The 22,884-nt window shown below is 31.8% G+C and overlaps 2 protein-coding genes across 5 annotated transcripts; both read right to left on the bottom strand.

Annotated features, from left to right (window-relative positions):
* Positions 1-5,282: 5,282 nt before the first annotated feature.
* On the bottom strand, positions 5,283-9,235 carry LOC105768555 (fe-S cluster assembly factor HCF101, chloroplastic). Of its 4 annotated transcripts, XR_008197544.1 has the most exons (5): positions 8,163-9,235; positions 7,686-7,843; positions 6,954-7,022; positions 6,104-6,215; positions 5,283-5,638 (listed from the first exon to the last, which is right to left on the bottom strand). XR_008197544.1 is itself a non-coding variant. In XM_052633117.1 (4 exons), the coding sequence occupies exons 1-4, from the start codon at positions 8,528-8,530 to the stop codon at positions 5,611-5,613; spliced, it is 666 nt and encodes a 221-aa protein (XP_052489077.1). In that variant the 5' UTR covers positions 8,531-9,220; the 3' UTR covers positions 5,283-5,610. The 4 variants fall into 4 exon arrangements, 2 of the variants coding, with proteins under 2 accessions (XP_052489077.1, XP_052489079.1); XR_008197543.1 differs by having other exon boundaries at positions 6,104-7,022; XM_052633117.1 differs by lacking the exon at positions 6,954-7,022 and having other exon boundaries at positions 8,163-9,220.
* A 561-nt stretch (positions 9,236-9,796) lies between these two features.
* Positions 9,797-12,860, bottom strand: LOC105768549 (WAT1-related protein At5g40240). Its single transcript, XM_012588513.2, has 7 exons — positions 12,491-12,860; positions 12,347-12,409; positions 12,124-12,237; positions 11,574-11,841; positions 11,119-11,277; positions 10,296-10,447; positions 9,797-10,213 (listed from the first exon to the last, which is right to left on the bottom strand). Exons 1-7 carry the CDS (start codon positions 12,784-12,786, stop codon positions 10,075-10,077), a joined length of 1,191 nt encoding a protein of 396 aa, XP_012443967.1. The 5' UTR covers positions 12,787-12,860; the 3' UTR covers positions 9,797-10,074.
* Between the last annotated feature and the right edge of the window lie 10,024 nt (positions 12,861-22,884).

The following is a 22,884-nucleotide window of genomic DNA, read 5'->3' as shown; positions in this document are numbered from 1 at the left end:
TCAACAAGAAAATAAAGAAAGAACAAAGAACACTTACCTACCAAGATTGAAGCCAACCGAGCTGGAAGAAGAAATAAAATAGAATCAAATAAGCAGCAATCCAAAACTGAATGATTAGAGGACAAAGATTAAAGAAAGGAAGAAAAATTGAGGATTAGATTTTGCAATTCTTTTACTGGAAGAAACGTAAAATAATGAATTGGGGAAAAATATGAAAAAGTGGGAAATGAGGGATTTGGGGGATTTGGGAAAAGTAAATAAAATAAAATAAAATAAAAATAATATATAATTTTTAAATAAAAACCAATTTTTAAACTAGCTCTATATTCTGATAATATATCAGATTTTCGCTTACACATGAATTTGAACACAAGACCTGAGGGTAAGCTAACGCCTTACCATTGAACCAGCAAGCTCATTCTATAGATTTAACGAAAATAAAATTTATGTTACAAAGACCAATATAGGAATAGGAACAAAAATAATTGAATTTTCCCAAAAGAAAAATTTAAACCCATGACCTCTTACACACCACCAAAGCCGTTAACCACTGAAGCAGATAGTAAATATGACAGAATTTAACAAGTCGGATATTTAAATTTTAGGGCGTTACAATCACAAACATATATCACATGTCACATTATCCCATATTAATTCTCAATCCACAACACACAATTGCATATTTTGTAAATTAAACGAGGGGTATAAGAATGCTTACACTCGGAACTTAGAGTAGGGGTTTAGGCTACTCCTAATATCCCAATTAACACTATGAATCGCGTCTATTATCAGCGATTCCAAACATTCATTGTTTGCAATTTCGTCTAGTTGCTGAAAGCCTAAACTAGTTTTTCCTTTCTTTTTGCCTTGATCGTCTTAGGCTTCACCGGTTTTGAATCTTTACCAAAATTAACCCATAAGTTTGGTTGAAAATCAGGAAATCCCACAAGTTTGAACGATAGCAAAATTAATAGTGTCTTTGGTGTTTCTCTTTTAATTTGGAAGGGATTTGGTATTTGGAATTTGATAGAAATCAAAAGAATTAGAGCTTGGAAAATCAAAATAAGTGAAGAGTATATGGGGATTTCAATGGGCAGCACAAATAGGTGAGGAGTGCTCTTCTTTTTTTAATCTTCGAAATAGGGTGAAAAGGGGGAAGAATTAGGTTGATTTAAAACTTGGTGCATTTAATTTAAAACCACTCTTAAGTTAATCCCTTTTACAAAACAATCCTTTTTTCAAAATTGAACATCTTTTCTACATTAATTCAAAAATTGGTTTAACTATCAAAAAGCCATAGATGAAGACATTTTCGGTTTACCATGCTTCAAACTTCTGAACATGCCTAAATTACCCTCGAAACTACTTGGCCCAATTTTAGGGAAAATGAAAATTTACTATTTTTTTATATTAAGAAAATGGTAGAACATGACACAAGTAATTCATCTAAAAACATAAAAATGCTTTTGCCTATTTTTATAGTTAACAACATCAAAATAAAAGTTTTAGCTTAATTTTGTTCCTTGTTATTTGAGTGCATTTATATTTTTTGGCCATTTTGTTTTAGATTGCGTGCTTACATGTTTACTCATTAATTTTTTTATCAATTTATTTCTTAAATATTTTAGTCACTAAACAATAAACAATAGCTACGGAAAATAATATAATACTATTCTTATTTATTAAATTGTTTAAGAAATAATATTTCTTTTATATAGAGCTAATAGTACCTTCAACTACTCATATAATATATGAATTAAAATTTATATCCTTATAAAGCAATCATATTCTTCCTAATAAATTATAGGAAGATTGGAATATATACATATAATACGAATTAATGTTGGTAATTTTATTTTGTTGATAGTATTGTTTAATTTGAATTTTTTAGATTATAATGGTATTTATATGTTATATTCTTTTGGAGTGTTCTCTTATAAGTATTTCACTATCGGCACATTTTTCTTAGGCATTTTTTTGTGGAATTTAATTGATTGTATTGTGGGGTTTTGGGAGAATGATTATAACAATTGGGTACAAGTGGTGTGAGGGTAGATTGAGTTTAAATCAAGATTTCTATTGAATTAACCGATGAATAAAATCATGGAGTGATGAATCTATATTGTTGCATCGACAAACATGTTGTGTTGATTTTCTTTTTCTCTTTGCAAATTCTTGCATAAACTACATTGTTATATTTTCTCATCCCCACTCTTATTCAAGCAACAGATACAACATGACTTGAAACAAGTACCAGTCCTTGTAGATTTTGAACTTTGTCATTGAATGTAATTGCATTTATCACCTTCGATACATTGGACACAATATTATATTCCTCTTCATTTTTGCTCATTATTGTATTTTCCTAATAAAGAATTAAATTATCTTTTATTTTAAATTTGAATCAAAATGATAGATACCAATATTAATGCATTAGGGTCTTTTTCTTTCTATATTTTATATTCATTTTAAGAAATAAATGATATTTTAGTGCTTTATTAAGACAAAATATGTAAAAGAAAATTATGTCGAACGTTGCTTTTTTAGGTTATACTAGTATATAGTCTTTTTAATACTGCTTTATTTAGATTATCCTGCCTTCCAAAGCACTCTTTTCCTATAAAAAAAACCAAGTGCTTTATCAGCTCAACCCTATAATTACAGATTTTATTCAACCCTTCACTTCACACAAGAAAACATAAGGAAACATCACACGCAAAAATAAACAAGAAACAGTAATGTGCTTTCTACTCATGGCTGCAGAGAAAAAAATGGCGATAAGCTTCATGGTGTTGATGGTGATGGCTCTGCTAGCAACTCAAGTGCGAGCGGTTGAAGAATCAAATATTGATGGTGGTGTAAAAGGAGGGTTATACTCATGTATTGTAGAGTGTGAACTTAATTATCGTCCTGAAACCAGTACTTCACGCTTTGCAGCTTGCATGGCTCTCTGCATGATAGGATGCGAACATTCCCCGCTTGTTGCCTTCGATTATACCACTGGATGTGCAAACTCCATAATCAAAGCTTACAATCCCACTGGTATATATATTAGTTCATATAAACACAATAAAATCTTTATCTAAGAAATATTCCATTGTTTGCTCCATATAACATTTTTAATGGGGTTTCATCTGTTTTGATGCTGCAGATGCTGGAAAAGTTGGTAGCATTATCAGTTCTTGCTACCAGACTTGAAATAATAACAACTAATAGGACTGGAGCTCTTGTAACTAACAACGTTTTTTTCCTCTCTACTCCTCGTTTTAGGAATTAGGATTTAAATGTAACAACCCTAAAAATAAATTTGAAATAAAGTTTAATAAATCAAGATTTGTCGTGTAAAATCATCAAGAATAATTCAAGAACAAAATTAGATGTGGAAGCGTACTTGAATTCATTGATTTCTTGAAATCTTCGAATCTTGATTGTCCAAATTAGCATACAAGTAATCTAGAGAAGGTGACTCTTTCTTTTCTAAAGATGAGATATTAAAAAAGTTATGTTATATGTAATTTAGGGACCATAACTCTAATATATAACTTTTGCACGTTAACCCTAACTTCTAATCAACCCACCATCAAATAGAAATTAGGTACTAGAGTATTACACATATTTAACTCATATTTTGTTTAATAACTAAAACCAAATAAACCTTAACCAAATTAGATTATTTTAAATTTAGGCTAACCTCTTGTGATAGTAAATAATAAGATATAATTACTCTTATTATATGTGATGTCAATATTTTCCAACAATTTCTAACTTGGACCATATATATATATATATATATATATATATATATATATATATATATATATACCAGTTACCTTATAATTACATATCATTATATAACCCTATGAGTTAAAAACTTTACTATCAAATCCAAAAGAATTTTTTTAATTTTTATTTTTAGTTTTAGTTATTCCTTCAAATATTCAATTAATTTCCTACTAGAAAATGTTTAACTAACACATACTTATAAAATGAAAACTAAAACTAAAATCCATACCATAATAAACAATTACTAAAAGAATCCAAAATTATTTTAACCTCTTATGTTAGTAAATATTAAAATGTAATTACTCTTATTATTTATGTGATATCAATATTTTCTAACAGTCTCCAACTTGGACCACACATACATATACACACACATATATATATATATATATATCGGTTACCTTATAAATACATATCATAATAAACAATTACTAAAAATCCATACCAAAATAAACAATTACTAGAAAATGTTTAACTAACACATACTTACGAAGTTTCAGAAAATGAAAAACTAAAACTAAAATCCATACCATAATAAACAATTACTAAAAGAGTCCAAAATCTTTCTAAATTGGATAAACAGAGCAACTAAAAGTTAACTTAAGATGATATGATCATATATTAAGACTCCTCCGAGAGGGTTGCTATTAGGATTAAGGTGGCACTGCAAGGCTGCTCAGAACGATGCTGCATCGATGATAAAGGCTTAGTTTGGATGGGCGGTGTGTTTAGCTCCGGTGAGATTAAAAACAGTGGTGGCGGTGAGATTAGTTACTGTAGCAGTGAGATTGGATACTGTAGCAGTGAGATTAGAAACAGCGGTGGAGTGTGTGTTTGGATTCAAACGCAGCTATAGCGGTGAGGTGAAAATAGAAAATGACTTTTAAGGACATTAGATTAAAAATAATATATAATAGAAGTTTTTAAAATTATTTAACAATTACAAAATTAATAAATGATTAAAAATTATTACAATTATATTTATTTTTAATAATAAATAACTAAAAATGAATTAAAACTAGAGAAAAATTCAAAAATTATTACTATTCATTCTTCTTTCAAATCTCTTTAATGAAATATTTACAATACCCTTTTTCTCAATGTTTGTGCGTCTTATTGCATGTTATTTCAAATGTTTGTTATCAGTAACCCAATGCAAGACATTGCTAGTCCCAAATAACTTCAAAACTAAAACCAATTGTTGGCTAGTAACTGAAATAGCCTATGGCCACCATGTAGAACGTGCAATGTCGAGCCTTTAGCTGGTCATCAATGCTAAAGGGACTTATTCACATTTTTACTATTTTCTTCACTTTACATTGTTATTAATTTTGTATAAAACCTAAAAAAAGAAAAGAATTGAGGGATAATTTTATTGTTACTATTTTCTCGGTCTAATTTAAGATTTTAACCCTACTGTTAATTTTGTTTGGTATGTTGAATGATGCAAATTTTCCTTTTTAGCAAATCTGATATATGGTTTCTCCAAGATACCAGAGTTTTTGTTGTAAAGTGAAGCTTCTTGAACCTTTGCGTAGAGTTCTTGAGAAAAATTACATCTGAAAGAGTTTTCAGTCTAATACATACATGCATATGCCTATAAATACATAGAAGCTCTGGTCTTAAAATTGAGGTTATTGTGCTTCAAGTAATGTCCTAAACTCCCTTTAGTTTCATTTGACTCCAACAAGCTTTGTAGTAGAAATGCATGATATTCCTTGTTCGGTGGAATCATGGTATTGATCTGAATAGGCCACAAATGAAAGGAGGAAACTTATCATCATGATTGGACGGCTGTCGGTTGAGGAACATCGACTAAACGCTCTATCATCTGGAGCTGATCATAGGGAGCGATCTGTGTGATGACAAAGAAATTAAAAAAGTTCATATTGGTGTATATGCAATCAGATCCTGCTATATGTGATTTTCATGGGTAGCTAAGTGCATGTCACCAGACTATGTTACGCCGACTCTTTCGTTTTTTTAAAGTAATCTTGTCGACCCTTTGAGTATATGAAAATGTTAAGCATAATCATATTTGTTACTCACACTGAGTCTAGCATGCAGAAGTTACTGGCCAATCCGTTTTATAGTAGACTGATAATGCTGGAGGTTAAGCAAAAAGCATGGAAGTGTAGTTCCAATACTAGCTTACTCCATTGTTTCAATTGCAAATTTTCACGAACCTCTCGGTTATCTTAATGTTAGCATTAGGTTAGACAATTTCTCGACTTATAATAGCATCTATCACTCTGTAGAACTGTAACAAAAATCATAGTCATCCAATGCAAAAGAAAGACAGGAGCAAGTTAATTATCACCTGGCTAAATCCATCTGGCCACGTAATTGACATAGCATGGTTTCCCATAGGTCGAATTTCTTCAGGTTCAATATCTTCTGGAATGTCACCGTACTGCAGCTTTTTAGGAAACCTACGACATTAAATAAAAAATCAAGCATAAAAAGCTTTTTATGTCAGGTACATGACAAATGAATCCTGCTACTCCAGTCATTCTTATCCACCACCATCTTCTTACCTATAATCGATCTTGTGTAATGTCAATTTACTCGATCTTTCAATCACATGCATCCGTCGATCCGTGCCTTATATCGTCAAACCAATATAAATGGTTTTCTATCACCTTACTCAACTTTGAGATGAATTTCATCATATCTAACTACATCCTTAGTCTTACATCTATCTTAACATTTGTCTCACGGCTAGACTAGTGTTTTGTATATATTGCTTCTTGTTACCCCAACATTCCCTACCGTATAGCAAAGCAGGTCTCTTAGAACTGTCCTATAGCAAAGCAGGGCTCTTTTGTCACAAGTCTCCACCTTTAATCCTATAGTTAACATCTCCATTAATCTCTCCTATCTTTCTTATTTATATTTCCCCTAAGTACTTAGAACAACTCTTGACAATCAAATTGCTTCTTCAAATAAATGTATACAACTATAGACTCGATTTTCAATCTATACTCAATTGCAGTTATATATTGCAAAAAGGAAAGACACTAGAAGATGCAACTAATATTGTACAACAATATTTGTTCACAAAAATTTAGATTTGAATCAATCAAAGTGTGATGAAGCTATAGTATACAAACAAATGAATATTTGGTTTCCAAACATGTAAAAAAAATTGTCATACAAAAAAAGCATACTTGTGTGTTAACCCAAATCAAGGGAAAAAACTGGCAAGAATCAAGCCTCTTCTTTCTTTCTCAAGGTTGCTGTAAAATAATAGGTATAATGAAATAACAGATAAGAACAGGATTTAAGAGTAATCAGAGAGTTTGATGAGATTCAATAAGCAATGTATTTAGCATAATCTGAACAGCAGCTTCATAGATAGCTCCATCATAATGCATAACAAATTGACTAGATCCTATGCCAAGGCGCATAACAAATTGTTCACAACAAAGTTGTTCTCAAAAAGTGCTCATGCAAAAAACAATATTTTTCGAAACTTCTATTAATTTGACAGTTAGCTACACCCTCAAAATTTTCAGCCCTCGTACTGAGCCAAAAATAACATTATTTCTATTTCCTTCTTTACAAAACATATGATTAGCTTTAGTTTCAAGTTGCATGAAAGATGCAGCCCATAATCTAGAAAGAGCAATGTCATTCAACCAAAACATTGCAACATAATAAGAAAGAAATCGTAGATTCATTCCAAGTTCTTATTTGAACCATGTCTAAGCAAACAACACAAGCATAATATACACTACTATCTCATAACTTCAACAGGTAAACAGAAAAGAGATATCTAGCAGCATTTCATCTTATGAGATTAAACCATCTGTTTTTATGTGAAACGGTCATATACTGTAAGATTACCAGTATCAATCAAATTACACAAGGAAATTCACAGAAGTATCAAAATTATGTACCTGCGCCTGTATTCCTCTGCGTTTGAAGGATTGGGGTTAGACTGCTTGACCTTCTCACGCTCTTGCTGTTGCAGCTTCTCAAAACTCTCTTCCTTCTCATCCCTCGCTTCATGGATAAATTTGATTCGTTCCTTGAAGAATTGCTCTTGGAAATCCATCTGGAAAGGGCAAAAGAAGAAACACAGTTAACATGAAGCAGAAAAAGAATTACTATTCTATCAAGTAGAAAATTCCTAGGGAGGACAATCGCATGCTTTTCTTCGTCCACTTCCAAGTTAATGACTGAAGATCCAACAAAATCAGCATAATTCATCTTCTAATTCATTAAAACAGCATAATCCACAATTCCAAGTTAATGACTGAAAACCCAATAGATAATCTGTAATCTTCATCGGCTACTACACTTTCTCTCAATTTGATAACAATCAGCATAAGTCATTAAAATAAAAATATTAGAAATCAAAGAACGACCATCACCTTAAGCAAGACCCAGCGAAGAATTCATGGTAGATTTGCATGAGAAAGAGAGAAAGAAAAGAAACAAAACAGAATATGCTGAGAAGAGAAGATGAAGAACGGAAGAAGAAAAAGGAATGAAGAACGAAAGAAGGAGAAGGAGCCTTACCTGGATGAAGGAGGAACCGGAAGAGGTCCTTGACCAAACTGATTTGCAACCCAAGGGAAAGGGGAAGGGGAAAGGAGAGAACAACGGTAACCAAACATACAGAAAAGCCTGAAGAATATATGGGTAAAAGAGGAAAAGAAAAAGCAACTGGAGTTGCTAAATTTTCCCTGGAGCAAAAGGCTCCAGTCTGGAATTCAGCCTCCGGTGAGATGAAATGCATTTTCAACGCACTGAAAAATGCTTTCCAAACAGCTTGGCGTTTGCTAACGTTTCAGTTGTAATTTTTTTTAGCCTAAAAAAGAAAACGTACTGAGATCCAGTTGCATCCAAAGGGGTCGAGGAACCTGGTTAGGAATGAGGCTGCGTACGACCACATTGAAGGACCTGTCGGATCTAGGAAAAGAAACAGTGGAAGTTGCTGCACCATTGCTTGTTCATCATAAGGCCACATCTCGCTTATATCTGAAAGACTTGATTGATCTAGGAAAATAATTAGTAGTTCTTGTTCGCCATCATCACCATCTTCCAACTTGTGATCGAAACTTGTTCGCTATCATCTCCGATCTCGACCTGTTTAAACTCGTTTTCGATCACCTTCAACAGAAGCGTACTCTTACTCAATAACTTTTGAATATCTGGATTCGGAATCAACTCCAATTCTTGTAATTTGGCTTCAAACTCAGCACCATGTTGCCTTACAATTGACTTGAATTGGTTCAAGTGTTGTTCAAAAGTAGCTTTGCTGAATGAATCATCGGTTTTTAAATCAACCCATTCATCCATATCCTGTCTGTTTGATTCAACAAACTCCATATAAAAAATCTAAGAACAAAGATGTAATCTAATACTGGTTTTACCCTAAGCTTTCACTTGGACCCTTTTTAAGCTTATAGATAATATATTAGAACACTGTAATTAAACTTCGTGAAGGCTTAAGAGTTCTAAGTGCTTTCGATAATCTAATTGTACTTTAATAAAATTTACAACACTTAAAAATTAGGCTTGCCATAGAAAAAAAAATCAATTTAATCTTTCATTTAATTCGTCTCTTTTATTCCTTAAATTTGTATTGTTTGTCAAATCATTTCAAAATAAATGAAAAAGTTAACATCTTTCAATTTTGTTGACGTGGCATCCACGCATTTGCCACATTAACAGAAGTTAACTTTTTCATTTATTTCGGGTTAATTGACAAATAATATAAATTTAAGGGCTAAAAAAACGAAAATTTAAATAAATAACTAAAATGACATTTTTTTACAAAATTAGAGGACCAAATAAGTCATTATACCAAAAAAAAAAATTTAACTTCTGTGTGGGATTAGTGGTTCTAAGTATGTAAGTAATCTAATTGCATTTAAACTAATCTTTTAGCCTAAGAAAAACAGATTAATTTTCATTAATTTATATGAGATTTTAATTTAAAACAAAAACAGATTACTCATGTGTTTGTGTTGCTTTTCTTATAGGGACATGTTCTTGAATATTTACCTCAATGGCTTGATCACAATATAATTCCTATTTTAATCCAAATTCAAAATACATATTAATTGACATTTGTTTACAATAATATCATATATATTTAGGTACGAATATACAAATACTAACTTTCAAAAAGTTAAAAAATAAAAAAGTTACATGTGACACCAACACCGACCCCGACCCCGACCCCGACCCCGACTTGGAAACTACACTATTGCCTACATAACATAAAAGGGAGAAGAGGAGTGAAATGTAGGCATTATTTGTTTTGCTGATATTAGTTCAGCTATTGTGAATAAGAGGGGTCTTTTGGTGGGATGATTCCAAGCCACAAACTTCAGTTTTCAACGTCTTCTTTTCATTGGATTGTCCCCATATCACTGTGTAGAATCCCACTAAAATGATAATTGATCCAATCACACTGCATTCAAACAACTCATTTTTCAACATATCACCCCCGAATTCAATTAAGATAGATGGAGTTGAAGCAGAGTATGAGATACCTGCCAAGAAAAAGAGACTCGCCAAGAAATATGACAGTGAGGGCGACTGCAACAGCAATCCCTAAGGGCTTGAACATGGAAACATACACAGGTCCCTTCTTTTCTAAGCACCATGTATGAATTGAAATTCTGTACAAACTTCCAAATACTGCCTGCAAAACAAAGTGTTGGTTCTAAATAACTTTTGTGAAACTATGTTACTTGAATTTGAACGTTAGTGTTGGAGAAGATATGTATTTGATACGATTATAATTAAATCTCCAACAATGGTCAGTATTGTCACCGGGTCATGTGCGGGTTTTGTCTCCCACTTTTTCCGAGAGCCAGCCTGCCATGAGCAACCGGTTTCACAGAGGGAAGTCCCTCGAGGAATCAGGCCATACGTGGGCACACTCAAGCAGTACCGTATCTCTTTAAGTGGTGAACTATATACCATAGGTTAGGGATTCAAACCCCACCAAGGGGACAACCAAGGGCGAGACACTTACGTCCCCTTAGTGGGTGGCCGTGCGCCCACAAGCAGTCTGATTCCTCCAGACACTCCCCTTATGTGAATCCAGGCAGTGGCAGGAGACAACCCCAGCACAACCTGTGAACCATATCCACCATTGTTGGGGGCCTGATCAACTTTCTGGAGGACAACACTTTAAAACTTCTCCCAAAGGAGTCGGCCGCTAAACAATATTCAATCTTTCTAAATATTTCTCCTGAGGGTCCGTGTCATATTCCTAATCTGTTTTATCATTTAACAAAATTATAAACATCATTTAAGGGTCAATAACAGCAAAAACATGATTGATGGTTTTAATGGTCTGTGCTTTACCGAGCATAAAATGGCAGCTACTTCTTCAGTAGACTTCAATCTCCATGCAGTTGGATTTCTTTCCAAAATTACAGAGAAAACCAAAGATTGGATAGCTATAAAGAACGTAAAGAAGAAGACAATCGTCATTTTATCTGTATATTCCTTAACAGTGGCTGCCTGAAAAAACATGAAAATCATGTCAATTTCTCAACCTTGATAATATATGTACATACATGATCACAATTCACAAGCATGTTACAAACAACCTTGTTAATATATGTTATCCAGATTCTTCATTTACAGACATAACTATCTCCAAATACAAGAAAAAATGAACGTTTTTTCTATTAACTTTCGGACACATACTTGTATCAAACACTCAGTTTCAAGTCGAAGCATACATCGCGAGTATCTAACTCATATTTCAACATGACTATGCGAGTATTATCCTCAAAATACATAGAAAAACTTACCTGAAGAACATTCCATGTTGCAGATGAAAGGCAAACCAATAAAAGAAGAAAGCCTCCAATAATCCACTTAGATTGCTCTGAAAGGCCTCCAATAATCCACTTAAATTGCTTTGAATCAAAAGGGTGATGAAGAAAATCTGAAGGAGATGAAGACATTAAAACTGGAGGACCCTTATAGAGAGTCACTACGAATGCTCCTGTTACAGCTACAATGGCACCCAACAATTTAGCTTGACTGCTTGATTTTCTCATTTCTAACTTTTCCATCCTATATAAATAAATCCCAAACCATCATCAAACACTTATCAAGCATAAAAATGAAATAAAATTCTTAACAAAGTCAAACCATAGCACATATACATTTTTTTCTTGAAATACCCATATTCTGTACAACATGGATACGAGGATGTGATCTGTAAAAACTTCGTATATATGAAAATCTTGGGGGAAAAATAATCTGGGCTTGGTCTCACATTCAAGTCCGACTAATGTAGTTACTAAATATTGGAATTTTAATGAAGAAATGAACTTAGAACATTGTTCATAGTACCTAAATATGACCGCAAGCAGGAAAGTGAAAACGGGGATAAGGTTTACTAAAGCTGATGAGAGAGTAGGGGAGCTGAATTTGACTCCAGTAAGAAATATAATCTGTCCTGAGCTTCTGAAAATTAATGAACAAATATGTCAGCTGTCACAAATTTATTTCTCAAAAATAGGAAACAAAATTCCTGAAGAAATTAAAAAATAATTATAGTTATATGAAATTAAACCCTATCAAGCCTAAGAGGAAGAATCTCCAAAGCAGTGAGAAAGTCAAAGGAGCTTGCTTATCTCTGCAGGGAAAAAAAACCACAAAAATCATAAAAAATCTCTTTAAAAAAACATCAAAGTATATTAAACTGCAGATTCAATACCTGAAAAAAATGTAGTATGGAAGAAGGATCAAAGTACCCAAAGCATTGAAATAAGTAACTGAAACAACGTTGCTCATTCCTTTACTCAAAGCTGCTTTACTTATCACTGATATACCCACATCTGTGCATTCCACTGTAATCATTGCCATAAAAGGGAGTGCATTCCATAGGTAAGAACTTAACCCCATATTTTGACTAACTGCCAAACCTGCAAAAGCAGAGAAATATGTGGAGATGTTTGGTTTTCCAACCAAGGAAAACTTGATTTTATATGTATTACATATGTATTGTCCCATCTTGAAAGCAACACCTTAGCTGCAATTTGTTTATACGCAGTAGTGTGTTTCAAAATTAATATCACCTCAAAAGACAAACCTCACCATTATTTTTATCAGCCACTTGCATTATACAATAATCTACAACATTTAATGGACTAGATCATTTCCTCTCATCCTATTCCATGTACCTTTTAGTGCCACTTGATTTCTCCACCTCATCCACTTTAATATCATTTTTCTTTGAAATTGCAGTTTTTGCTTAATTATATATTTAAGCAAATTCATAGTATATTTAAAATATTTAAATATATACTTAATAAAAGTGCAGAGGCACTAAAAGGACATGTCTCAAATACAAGCACCAATTGAATTCAAGATTCATGCTCCTTTGGAAATGGAATATATATATATATATATATATATATATATATATATATATGAGTTAGTATTTCTAACACGGACTATTTAAAATAAAATTTTTTATTTAATCTCCTTATAATTTATAAAATTTTAAATTAGTAATAATAAAAATACATTTTGAGGAGTCAAAATGATAAAATAATCTTATAAAATTATAAAGATATTTCACTATTTTAATAGTGAAAAAATCACTTTTCAGGTTGAAATGTTTTTTAAAGTAATTGTTTTCGATTTTCAAATGATCATAATACTTTGAACCATTAATAAAACATTTCCCAATTGTGCATTTGCATGCATTTCATCCATGCAGGCTATCCATATTCTTTCTTATATTTTGCATAATATAACTAACTTCAATAAAACATACTCACAAAATTCAATTCATGCAATAATAGTGAATCACAAATTTAACACACTTCTTCTTGCTGCAGTTTTGGTTTCTAAATCAATAGTTAGATCACTGTCTTTAATTTTGTCTCATTGTTGATAGCCATTCTCATAATACTATATTTACAGTGTCATATGAATGTGTGGTAAATCGACACGTCTTCTTTAGTTTCTTGTAATTTCTTGTAAATTGTGAGAATAAAACTTTAAATTATTGGTGTATGGAGATAAAATAAGCTTATAAGAAATTAATGAAGGCTTTAAAGCATGTAACCATGTCACTTTCTTTAAGGTTCTATCCACAACTTATATTTTTGTTTGCAAAAGATGTACAAACAAATAACCTTGAGAATACAATAAAGCATAACTATCTAAATGACTATCTACGTTTTACACTGACGGAAATAGCCCACTAGCATTGAGTGAAGCATAACAAGAGTATCAAATTCTATAAAGGACTTCTGCATCAATTCTTTATAGAACAAACTTTAAAAAATTGGAAGATCGAGGAGAATAGATAAACTTTTATTTCTGACTTTTTGGTACATATTGGTATGTCTTGCAAATGAAATTCACCTCCTATTTATAGAAGTCATCGTGTCGAGGCATAATTATCCAAATGAATAGTCACATCTTTTAACAATAAACATAATAATTCAATAGTATCTACTTGAATAATTGATAAACTATAAAAGTAACTGTTGGGATCGACCCGATTAAGCAACAAGTTAAAAGAAAATAGCGGAATAAATTGGGAAATTGACCACACAAATTTAACGTGAAAAAACTCCTCCAAAGAGAATAAAAAACTACGGGAAAAGATAATTTTACTATAATTGCAAAAGAACGAAGAGTACAAAAGATGGAGATAAAAACTAAACCCCGAAAACCCGAAAACAAAGAACCCTCAAATCGTAAACACAAAATTCTCTATATGTGTTATGAGTTCTAATCTCTAATGGGTGTATTTTCTAATGTTGTAAAAGAGCCTATTTATAGGCTAAATTCATAGGTCAAATAATAATAAAATAATCTAGACTAATCAGAGTTTGATTGAAACATATAAACAGAGTTTAACTGAAAGATTATTTCTCAAATTTGACTGAAATAGGAGTCATACTCAACAAATCTCCACCTTGACTCATATTTCCACAATGCCATCTTTACCAAAGCCCTTCACGGGCCTATCTTAAACTATGCAGGGAATTAATTGAGTCGAATCTGTGTTTAGAAACTGAAAGACTTCTAGCCTTCGACTTGTACACTGCCAAATTATAACTAACCCGAATCTGACTTTCACGAACACAGTGCCCTAACTTTTCAAAACCTGCATCCAAAAGAGAACATCTCTTCAACAAAACGGTCATACCTTTTTCCTTTCTATGACCAAGTTGCCTCCGCTCCAAACGAGTTGACTTCGACTCCGTAACGGACGAGAGACGTCCGATTTCATCGATCACTATAGAACGTTCTAGAATATAAAGATTGCGGGTTCTTTTACCTTTTAAAAAAATAAGAGCTCCACGAGATACTTTAATGTCGCTCAACTCGATGTTGATTCAGCATCCTTTCAAGTCTAAAATACTCAAGAAGATGAAATTCTTTCGTAAATCAGGTACATACCTGACATCTGAGAGTGTCCTAATCATCCCATCGTGTATATTAATTTTAATAGAACCAATACCAATTACCTTACTAGATGAATCGTTTCCCATGCGCACAACTCCACCTTCAACCGAACTGTATGTGAAGAACTATTCTCTATTGGGACACATGTGGAAAAAACATCTCGAATCTAGGATCCACTCGGGCATGAGCTTAGAGTTATCGCTCGTTGACACTAACAAGAAATCATCACCGCTTTTATTGACCGAATTAGTACCAGCTAGATCTTCCTCGTTACTTTCAGCAACTCTTTTATTTCGTAATTTATAACAATATGCTTTGACGTGACCTAAATTTTTACAATAACGACACATTTTGTCTCGTTTCTTTTATGCTACAAAAACGAAAGCTTGCCTATCTGCCTTGCTATCCAAACAAAACTCATTGCCGAGTTTGTCTCTACTCAACAAATGACCCTTCACATATTCGAACGAGAGTTTATCTCTACCATAAATCAGAGTCTTCCTGAAAGATTTGTATGAAGGGGTAAATAGCACAATAATAGCATAGCCTAATCTCTTTCGTCAATATAAACCTCAACGTTCTTTAAATAATTTAAAAGAGTAATGAATTGACCGATGTGATCTCTAAGAAGCTCACCTTCGTTCATGTGAAACGTAAATAGACGTTGTTTCAACACTAAACGGTTAGCCAGAGACTTAGTCGCATAAAGAGTTTCTAACCTTTTTCCATAAGGCAGATGAGGTCTTCTCTATCAATACCTCCTACAATACCGTATTCGCGAGGTACAACTAGATTGCAGACAATGGCTTTTCAACAAGCTCTCCCCATTCTGTTTGATTTAGATTCTCAGGCTTTTTCCCGGTAACAACCTTTTTCAAGTCGATTTGAACTAGAATTGTCATCATCAGAATCTGGCACAGATTGAAAATTGTCTCACCATCGAACTTCTCAATTTTAAACATTGTTGCTGCCATCTCTAAACGGGCTAATCTATGAAAATTGAACTAGCACTGATATCACTTGTTGGGATCGACCCGATTAAGTAACAAGTAAAAAAATAGTGAAATAAACTAAGAAATTGAACACACAAATTTAACGTGGCAAAATCCCTCCAAAGAGAATAAAAAACAACGGACAAAGATAATTTTACTATAATGGAAAAAGAACGAAGAGTACAAAAGATGAAGATAAAAGCTAAACCTTGAAAACCCAAAAATAAAGAACCCTCAAAACGTAAACACAAAATTCTCTAAATGTGTTATGAGTTATAATCTCTAATGGGTGTATTTTCTAAGATTGTAAAAGAACCTATTTATAGGCTAAATGCATAAGTCAAATAATAATAAAATAATCTAGACTAAGAGTTTGATTGAAACAAATAAACAGAGTTTAACTGAAAGATTAATTCTCAAATTTGACTGAAATAGGAGTCATACTCAATAGTAACATATTTTAATCCTATTTTTAATGCATTTTTGGATGATTAATTATGCAAATTAGTGAATTTGATGCTCCTAATCCTTTAAATTCATGTTTCTATACTTAGGAGAGCATTTGAGAGCGAAAGGAATGAAAAACAAGCCAAAATCAAACAAAAAAGAGCTGTTTTCAAGATCGACACGGGCTAGACACAAGCCCATATACCAGCCAACGTCGATTTCGTACCCTGCTTCCTAAATACGCGAAAAAACTCAATTTTTAGGCTTTCTGAAAATTCTAAAGTCTATAAATACCAATTAGAAGAAGACCTTAAGGGGCAATCAGAGAGATTAAAGAAAACACTCAAAGAACGCCATCAGAATCAACTCAGAAACGAATTTCCCTTAAGATCGAAGATCTCCGTTTAATTTCTTTGAAGTTTTATTGAGTTTCTTTATGTCTTGTGGTTATCCTAACTTTGAGATATTTCTGTTCAGGATTATGAACTAAATTTCCTAGATACTTAGGAATGATTAAACCTATGATGAATCTTATTATTTAATTTCTGATTTACATGATAAATATTTGATTCTTGCTCTCAATTATTATGCTTATTTCTTGTTTTAATATTTTCAGAATATTAATTCATGTTTAATGTGCTTATTTTAGTGGAGCAAAAGTCCCTATTTAAGAGTAGATTTAGCATAATTGAGTGGAGTTAGATGAAATCCTAGAAATAGGACGTCATAAATCTACTGGATTAGAGTCAAATCTAATAGGGGAATCCATAGATCGAGTTAATGCGACAATAGGGGTTTTAATTAGAAAGGGATTTCAATTAATCAACCTAGAGTCAGTTGTTCTTACTCTCGAAATAAATATTAACATAATTTAAGGATTTCTACGGATCAAGACATAAGTGAATAAATCATTTAATTCAGATTCATAATAATAAGTGAAGTTTAAGTGGATTCTTTCCTGGGTATTGTCTATCTCAATAGTTATCTTCGATTATTTTCTTATTTCATTCTCTGTTGCGTTATTAGATAAATTAGTTTAGTAATTTTAGATTAAAACACATCACCCTAATTTGTCGGCTAGATAATAAGAAGACGATAATTACTAGTACTTTTAGTCATCATGGATACGATATTCCTTACTCACCATAGCTATACTATTGTTTGATAGGTGTGCTTGCCTTTGTCGTATTTATAGTTAGTTTAGTGACCATCAATAATCATAATTCTTTGTTAATAATCAAGTAACATAACTTTTATAATAAGAGACTTAACTTATCACTTTTGACTAGTGGCAACTCTATATTAATAACCAAGTGTTATAATGTTTGATTACTCATAACTTTTCAATTATAATTATTAGAATATTATAAATATTTTGAAATTGTTCCAACAGATATGATGGATGGTAGGTTTTTACTATAATATTTTAGCTTGGTTCCTCAAGTTGGGTTTGGTTTGAACTGGAGTGGTGGAACTGGCTTTCTTGTCTTGATCAACTGCAGCCAACTGTTATAACATAGAGATGACGACGGTTTGTGAATGTGGTTCACACCATGAAGGGAGTAGAGAGTTGTTACTTATGGGTTTTAAGGGGATGAAGTTTTTGTAGAGGGAGGTTATGTTCTCTTTCACCCTACCCGTTATCCTAGGGGTATTTATAAGGGAATGAGAGGTTAATCGTAGGTTTCCCCTTTTATCGATCCTAGGAGCCATTGTAAGGTGGAAAATGTCAACTTAGAGTATTGTTGGACTTGACCCAAAATGATCTACTAGATGTGATAGATTGATGGGTGTGTGTAAGGGTTCTTCCCAATATATCTTCCTTGGATTATATAGGTCTTAGGGGAATAGCATTTGGGCGATGCTATGGTAAGTATCTTAAGCGTAAAGCGAGTTATTCATGGGTTTGTTTGGATTAGAGTTTGTGGGATTGGACATTCTAAGTTATTGGGTTTCTCTTGTTAAATACGAAGGTATAACAATTTTATTTTGAAATATTTGATAAATTTGTTACTTTTATATGATTCATAAATAGTTTTTTTATCACATAAAATTTGAAACATTTTACTTAAAACATAAAATAAGCATCTCAAAATTTTTATTACTCATACAAAAAAAAATTGCAAGACGAGAAGCTTATACGCTTATCTACTAGAAGGAGAAAAGGAAAATAAATAAATCATATCCAGGTTTGAAGAATGGGAAATACCGTTGGAGGCATCCAAGATAAAGTTTGCATATAGTAGGTGAATCCATGTATAAGGCACACCAAGCAAACACTAGTGACTACAATCAAGGCCACCATTGAAATGTCTTTTCATCAATAAATCAAAGAATGTGCATCTTTTTTCTCAACTTTGCTAGCTTCGTGATGTTAAACTACTTCGTTGTTACAATCATTTGTTTAAATTCATCCTAGATATGGTTTTTCAATAATTATAAAAATATTCTTTAAAGATTTTTTAAAATATTGTCACATTAGCCTGAGGTATAAGTGGCATGTTACATATTAGTATATGATTCCTCCATCAGCCACATCCAATTTGCTCATTAATCTAATGTTGTAACAGCCCGTTTTTAGTGAAATCGGGACAATGGTTTTGGGACTACAAATCTAAGGCCGAAAGAAAAATTATTTTAATATTATTTTATAGTTTGCATTATGATAGAAATATCGTATGAAAATTTAGATAAGAAATTTTACCGATTATATGTTTAATTTGATGAAAAGGACCAAATTGCTTAAAGTGCAAAAGTTAAATTCTAATAGCTAAAGGAACAACCCAGTCGTAAGATGAGTCAGGAAGAAGCCAATGGACGAGAGAGTTCCAAGGTGAATCTAATTAATGCCATCCTGAAAGTGCAACAAGGGCGTTGCGAGAATGGGTGGAGGAGAATGTCACAGGCCAAAGTACAAAACCCATGACCATGACACGAGATGCACCCCATGGAGGTCTATCAATTAGAAAGGAATCATTTAGCCCACGAGAACTGGTCCGATTCAAAAAACTATTGGAGAAGCCTATCAGATTGAAGTCTAGTTGGCCCGATAATAAAGATATAGCAACATAGGCTATTTTTAGTAAATATGTGAATCATATCTTGTAGATTTAATTTGATATGGTGTATCTTGTAAATCTTATGACTTAAGGGATAGGCTAATCCCGTCCATCGATGCAACTTAATCTAGACTGTCGGTTTTGGGGGAGCTCAATTATAAATAGAGAGCCTTCCCCTCACTTGTAAATCATCCATTGTAATTTGAATTCTTAAGAGTAACAGAATTTTGAGAGCATTTACTCAAACACCTCTCGTGCGTTCTTTTATGTGGCTTTCTGTTGTTCTTTTGTGGCTTCTTTGGCAAAAATTACTTCCGTTATACAAATTGGTGCTTTGGAGGAATTCTAAAGGAATCCTGACTTTTGGTGTTAAGGCTGACTTAGGCAAGTTTGACGAATAGATCGCCTAAGGCCCCACGGATCGCGAGACGAAAGATCTAATCCCGTGACACTAGTACAAAGGCCTGAATGGTACTTTTAGGGTTTCATTTGGCATTGCGTTTGGATTGGAAAAGTGTTTTTCAACCCCCTAAAAGTAATGTCAAACACTTGGCTTTTGGGGTTATGTTGGGATTTAAAGTTGTTAATTGCTTGAATTGCCTAAGACAAATGGAAGTGTCTGATGGCAGTGGCCACTACAGCTGGCACTACAAAAACTGTGTAAACAAAATAACAAAGAGCACAAGGGTTTGTTTACGCAGTTCAATTTTCCTACGTTTGTGGAACCTAGCTTAGTAAGTAATTCAACTATCTTTAATCCATAATACAGCATGCGACTAACACTTTATCACTCCCCAAGTATAGAGACCTCGCCTTTATACCTAAAGACTAGAACACTCACATATAGATTCTCTCCCTGAGAATTTAAATTGTAAACATGATTGGTTTATACTTCAATTGCACTCACATAATAAGTTCTTTAACAAACAAGTAAAATGCTCTCTTGCAATACCTATACAAGTCTCATAATATATAGAGGTTTTGAGACATGCTAATATACTAAAGATTGGTTAAAATAAAACCCCTTAAAATCAGCAACTACAAAATAACAAAAGTAATATACTAATAAAGCCCAATAAAATGTGATGAGGGAGATTTAGTCTTCAAGGTAAATTCTAATTTAATCCCGAACGATTCTCCATAATCCAAGGGTTGTAATTATTCAATCTAATCCAATCTAATCTTCACAAGGCAACAAATTGATTTCCAAAGTTGGGCCTTCTATCGAGTGCCACTTAGAATGTTCTCCACAACTTGTTTCAACAAGTTAAAAGCGTGGTGAAAAAGTACTTTCCCACCTTAACGCAAAGTGCTTTAGCTTTTGATTTTTGCGTTTTGGAATGCAAATTATCAAAATACTTTTATTTGTATTAATTATTTAAAATGTATTTAAAATTTTAGATTAATTTTTATTTTTTGTATCATTATATTAAATAATTTAAATATCAATTATAAGTATCATTATATTAAATTACTGAAATATTAAATAATTTAAAATGTATCTAAAAATTGAAAATATTTCATGTATAATTAAATTTAAAAATATTTTATTAATTATTAAAAACATTTTAAAAAGTATATTTTATATATAATTATATTAAATTATTTAAATATTATCTAATTTTTTTTTTAATTTTCAACCTCATTTTTGAAATGAGCATTTTAATTTTCCATCCCAATTTATATTTTTTCACAACAAAAGGCACTTCTTTTCAAACCAAGTTTGTCAAAAATAACTTCTCAATCATAATAGTAATAGGAAACTGAACCTCACCCTCTAAGAGAATAGCAGGGGCGAAACACAAAATATTTACAATACTTTGAACAAGATGTTTTCAAATTCAAGCTAATTTTGATCATCAAATTAACATTTCAAAAAAGTTTATTTTTTTTTATCAAATTAATATTGAAATATTGCTTTTCATTTAGATATTGCAATTAGTTAATGTTGTTTTCTTACCAAATTAATATTTAGATTATATTAACGTATCAAAATAAACTTAAAATGTTACCAAATAGTTTATAACCAAATTAATTTTATATATTACTTTGTATTAAACTAAAATGTTACCAACTTTAATATAAAATTTATAAACTATATAAAAGAGACCAAGTTAAAAAACTTTAGAACTTTTTGAGGGCTCATTAATTATAGTATTAAAATAAAATTTGAAAGACAAATGGATATTTTCAAAATTTAAGGAGACATCCTCTCAACCCTCTCTATATCTGCCTTTAGAAATGTAGTTATTATACAGTAAATCAAAGATTAAATTGATCCTGTTGATAAATATTTTATTCATTTCAATTATTAATAAAAACTGAACATTATAAATAAGTGTGAAGTGTTATTCCATCGCTGGCAAGTGAGAATCGGGTTGTAGACCCTATTGCAGAAATCAGAATTGTAAGATGTGGATATGAGTCAGCATCTATCAATTCATGGTGGAATGTTAAAAATGCCCTCAGGCACATGTTTACCTGGATCAGCCGAACGAAGAGACAAAGCTGGACAGTGATAATGCTAAAGCGACACGCATCATTAATAATCGGTCCAATCAATCACACTACCATGAAATGTATTAGATATTAGATGTCAACAATTAATATCTTACCTGAAATGTCAAATTCATCAATATTTCTATCATATTTAATATCTTCTTTTTATTTATTTATTTATATCTATATATTTAAATTTATTATAGTTCTTTAAAAATATTTATGTATTTTATATTTCTTTATTTTTCAAATACTAAAATCAAAGTGAGATAAATTTGTATGATTAAAGGTTAATTTAAAAAAAGAAAATAAGTAAATACATAAATTTTGAGAGTTAGGTTTGTTACTATACGAACTTTTAAACTACTACCTCATTATTTAATCCAACGCTTAAAAATATTTAATAGAAATGGACCAAAAGTACGATTAATTGAATGATAAAAATTAGGTCAAACAAAAAATAAATTTTAAGCTAACCTATACTGTAGTTTAATTTTAATTATTTCGTGGATTCAATTCTAAGTGTTCACTTTTCAATCCAACATGAGTAAGTTGAAAAATTTTAAAATTTTATATTTTGAGTTGGATTATTTAGTTGGGTAATTTTTTTAGGTTTTGAGTGTATTAGATTAGTGATTTAATATAAACATAAACATATATATATAATTATTATTTAACATATA

Source organism: Gossypium raimondii, chromosome 7 (genome assembly GCF_025698545.1).
Source record: "Gossypium raimondii isolate GPD5lz chromosome 7, ASM2569854v1, whole genome shotgun sequence".
Taxonomy (NCBI): domain Eukaryota; kingdom Viridiplantae; phylum Streptophyta; class Magnoliopsida; order Malvales; family Malvaceae; genus Gossypium; species Gossypium raimondii.
Note: the sequence above shows the minus strand (reverse complement) of the source record. Positions and strands in the feature narration are given on the sequence as shown.

Bases quoted from the DNA above. Each gene is read 5' to 3' on its own strand.
- LOC105768555 (XM_052633117.1), bottom strand. From the start codon at position 8,530: ATGCATTTCATCTCACCGGAGGCTGAATTCCAGACTGGAGCCTTTTGC. The intron at 7,844-8,162 runs GTGATGGTCGTT...TGCCCTTTCCAG, and splicing joins TTCGCTGGGTCTTGCTTAAG to ATGGATTTCCAAGAGCAATT. The intron at 5,639-6,103 runs GTGATAATTAAC...GTCATCACACAG, and splicing joins GGCCAGATGGATTTAGCCAG to ATCGCTCCCTATGATCAGCT.
- LOC105768549 (XM_012588513.2), bottom strand. From the start codon at position 12,786: ATGGGACAATACATATGTAATACATATAAAATCAAGTTTTCCTTGGTT. The intron at 12,410-12,490 runs GTATTGAATCTG...TTTTCCCTGCAG, and splicing joins CCATACTACATTTTTTTCAG to AGATAAGCAAGCTCCTTTGA. The intron at 10,448-11,118 runs GTAAAGCACAGA...TTTGTTTTGCAG, and splicing joins TAGCTGCCATTTTATGCTCG to GCAGTATTTGGAAGTTTGTA.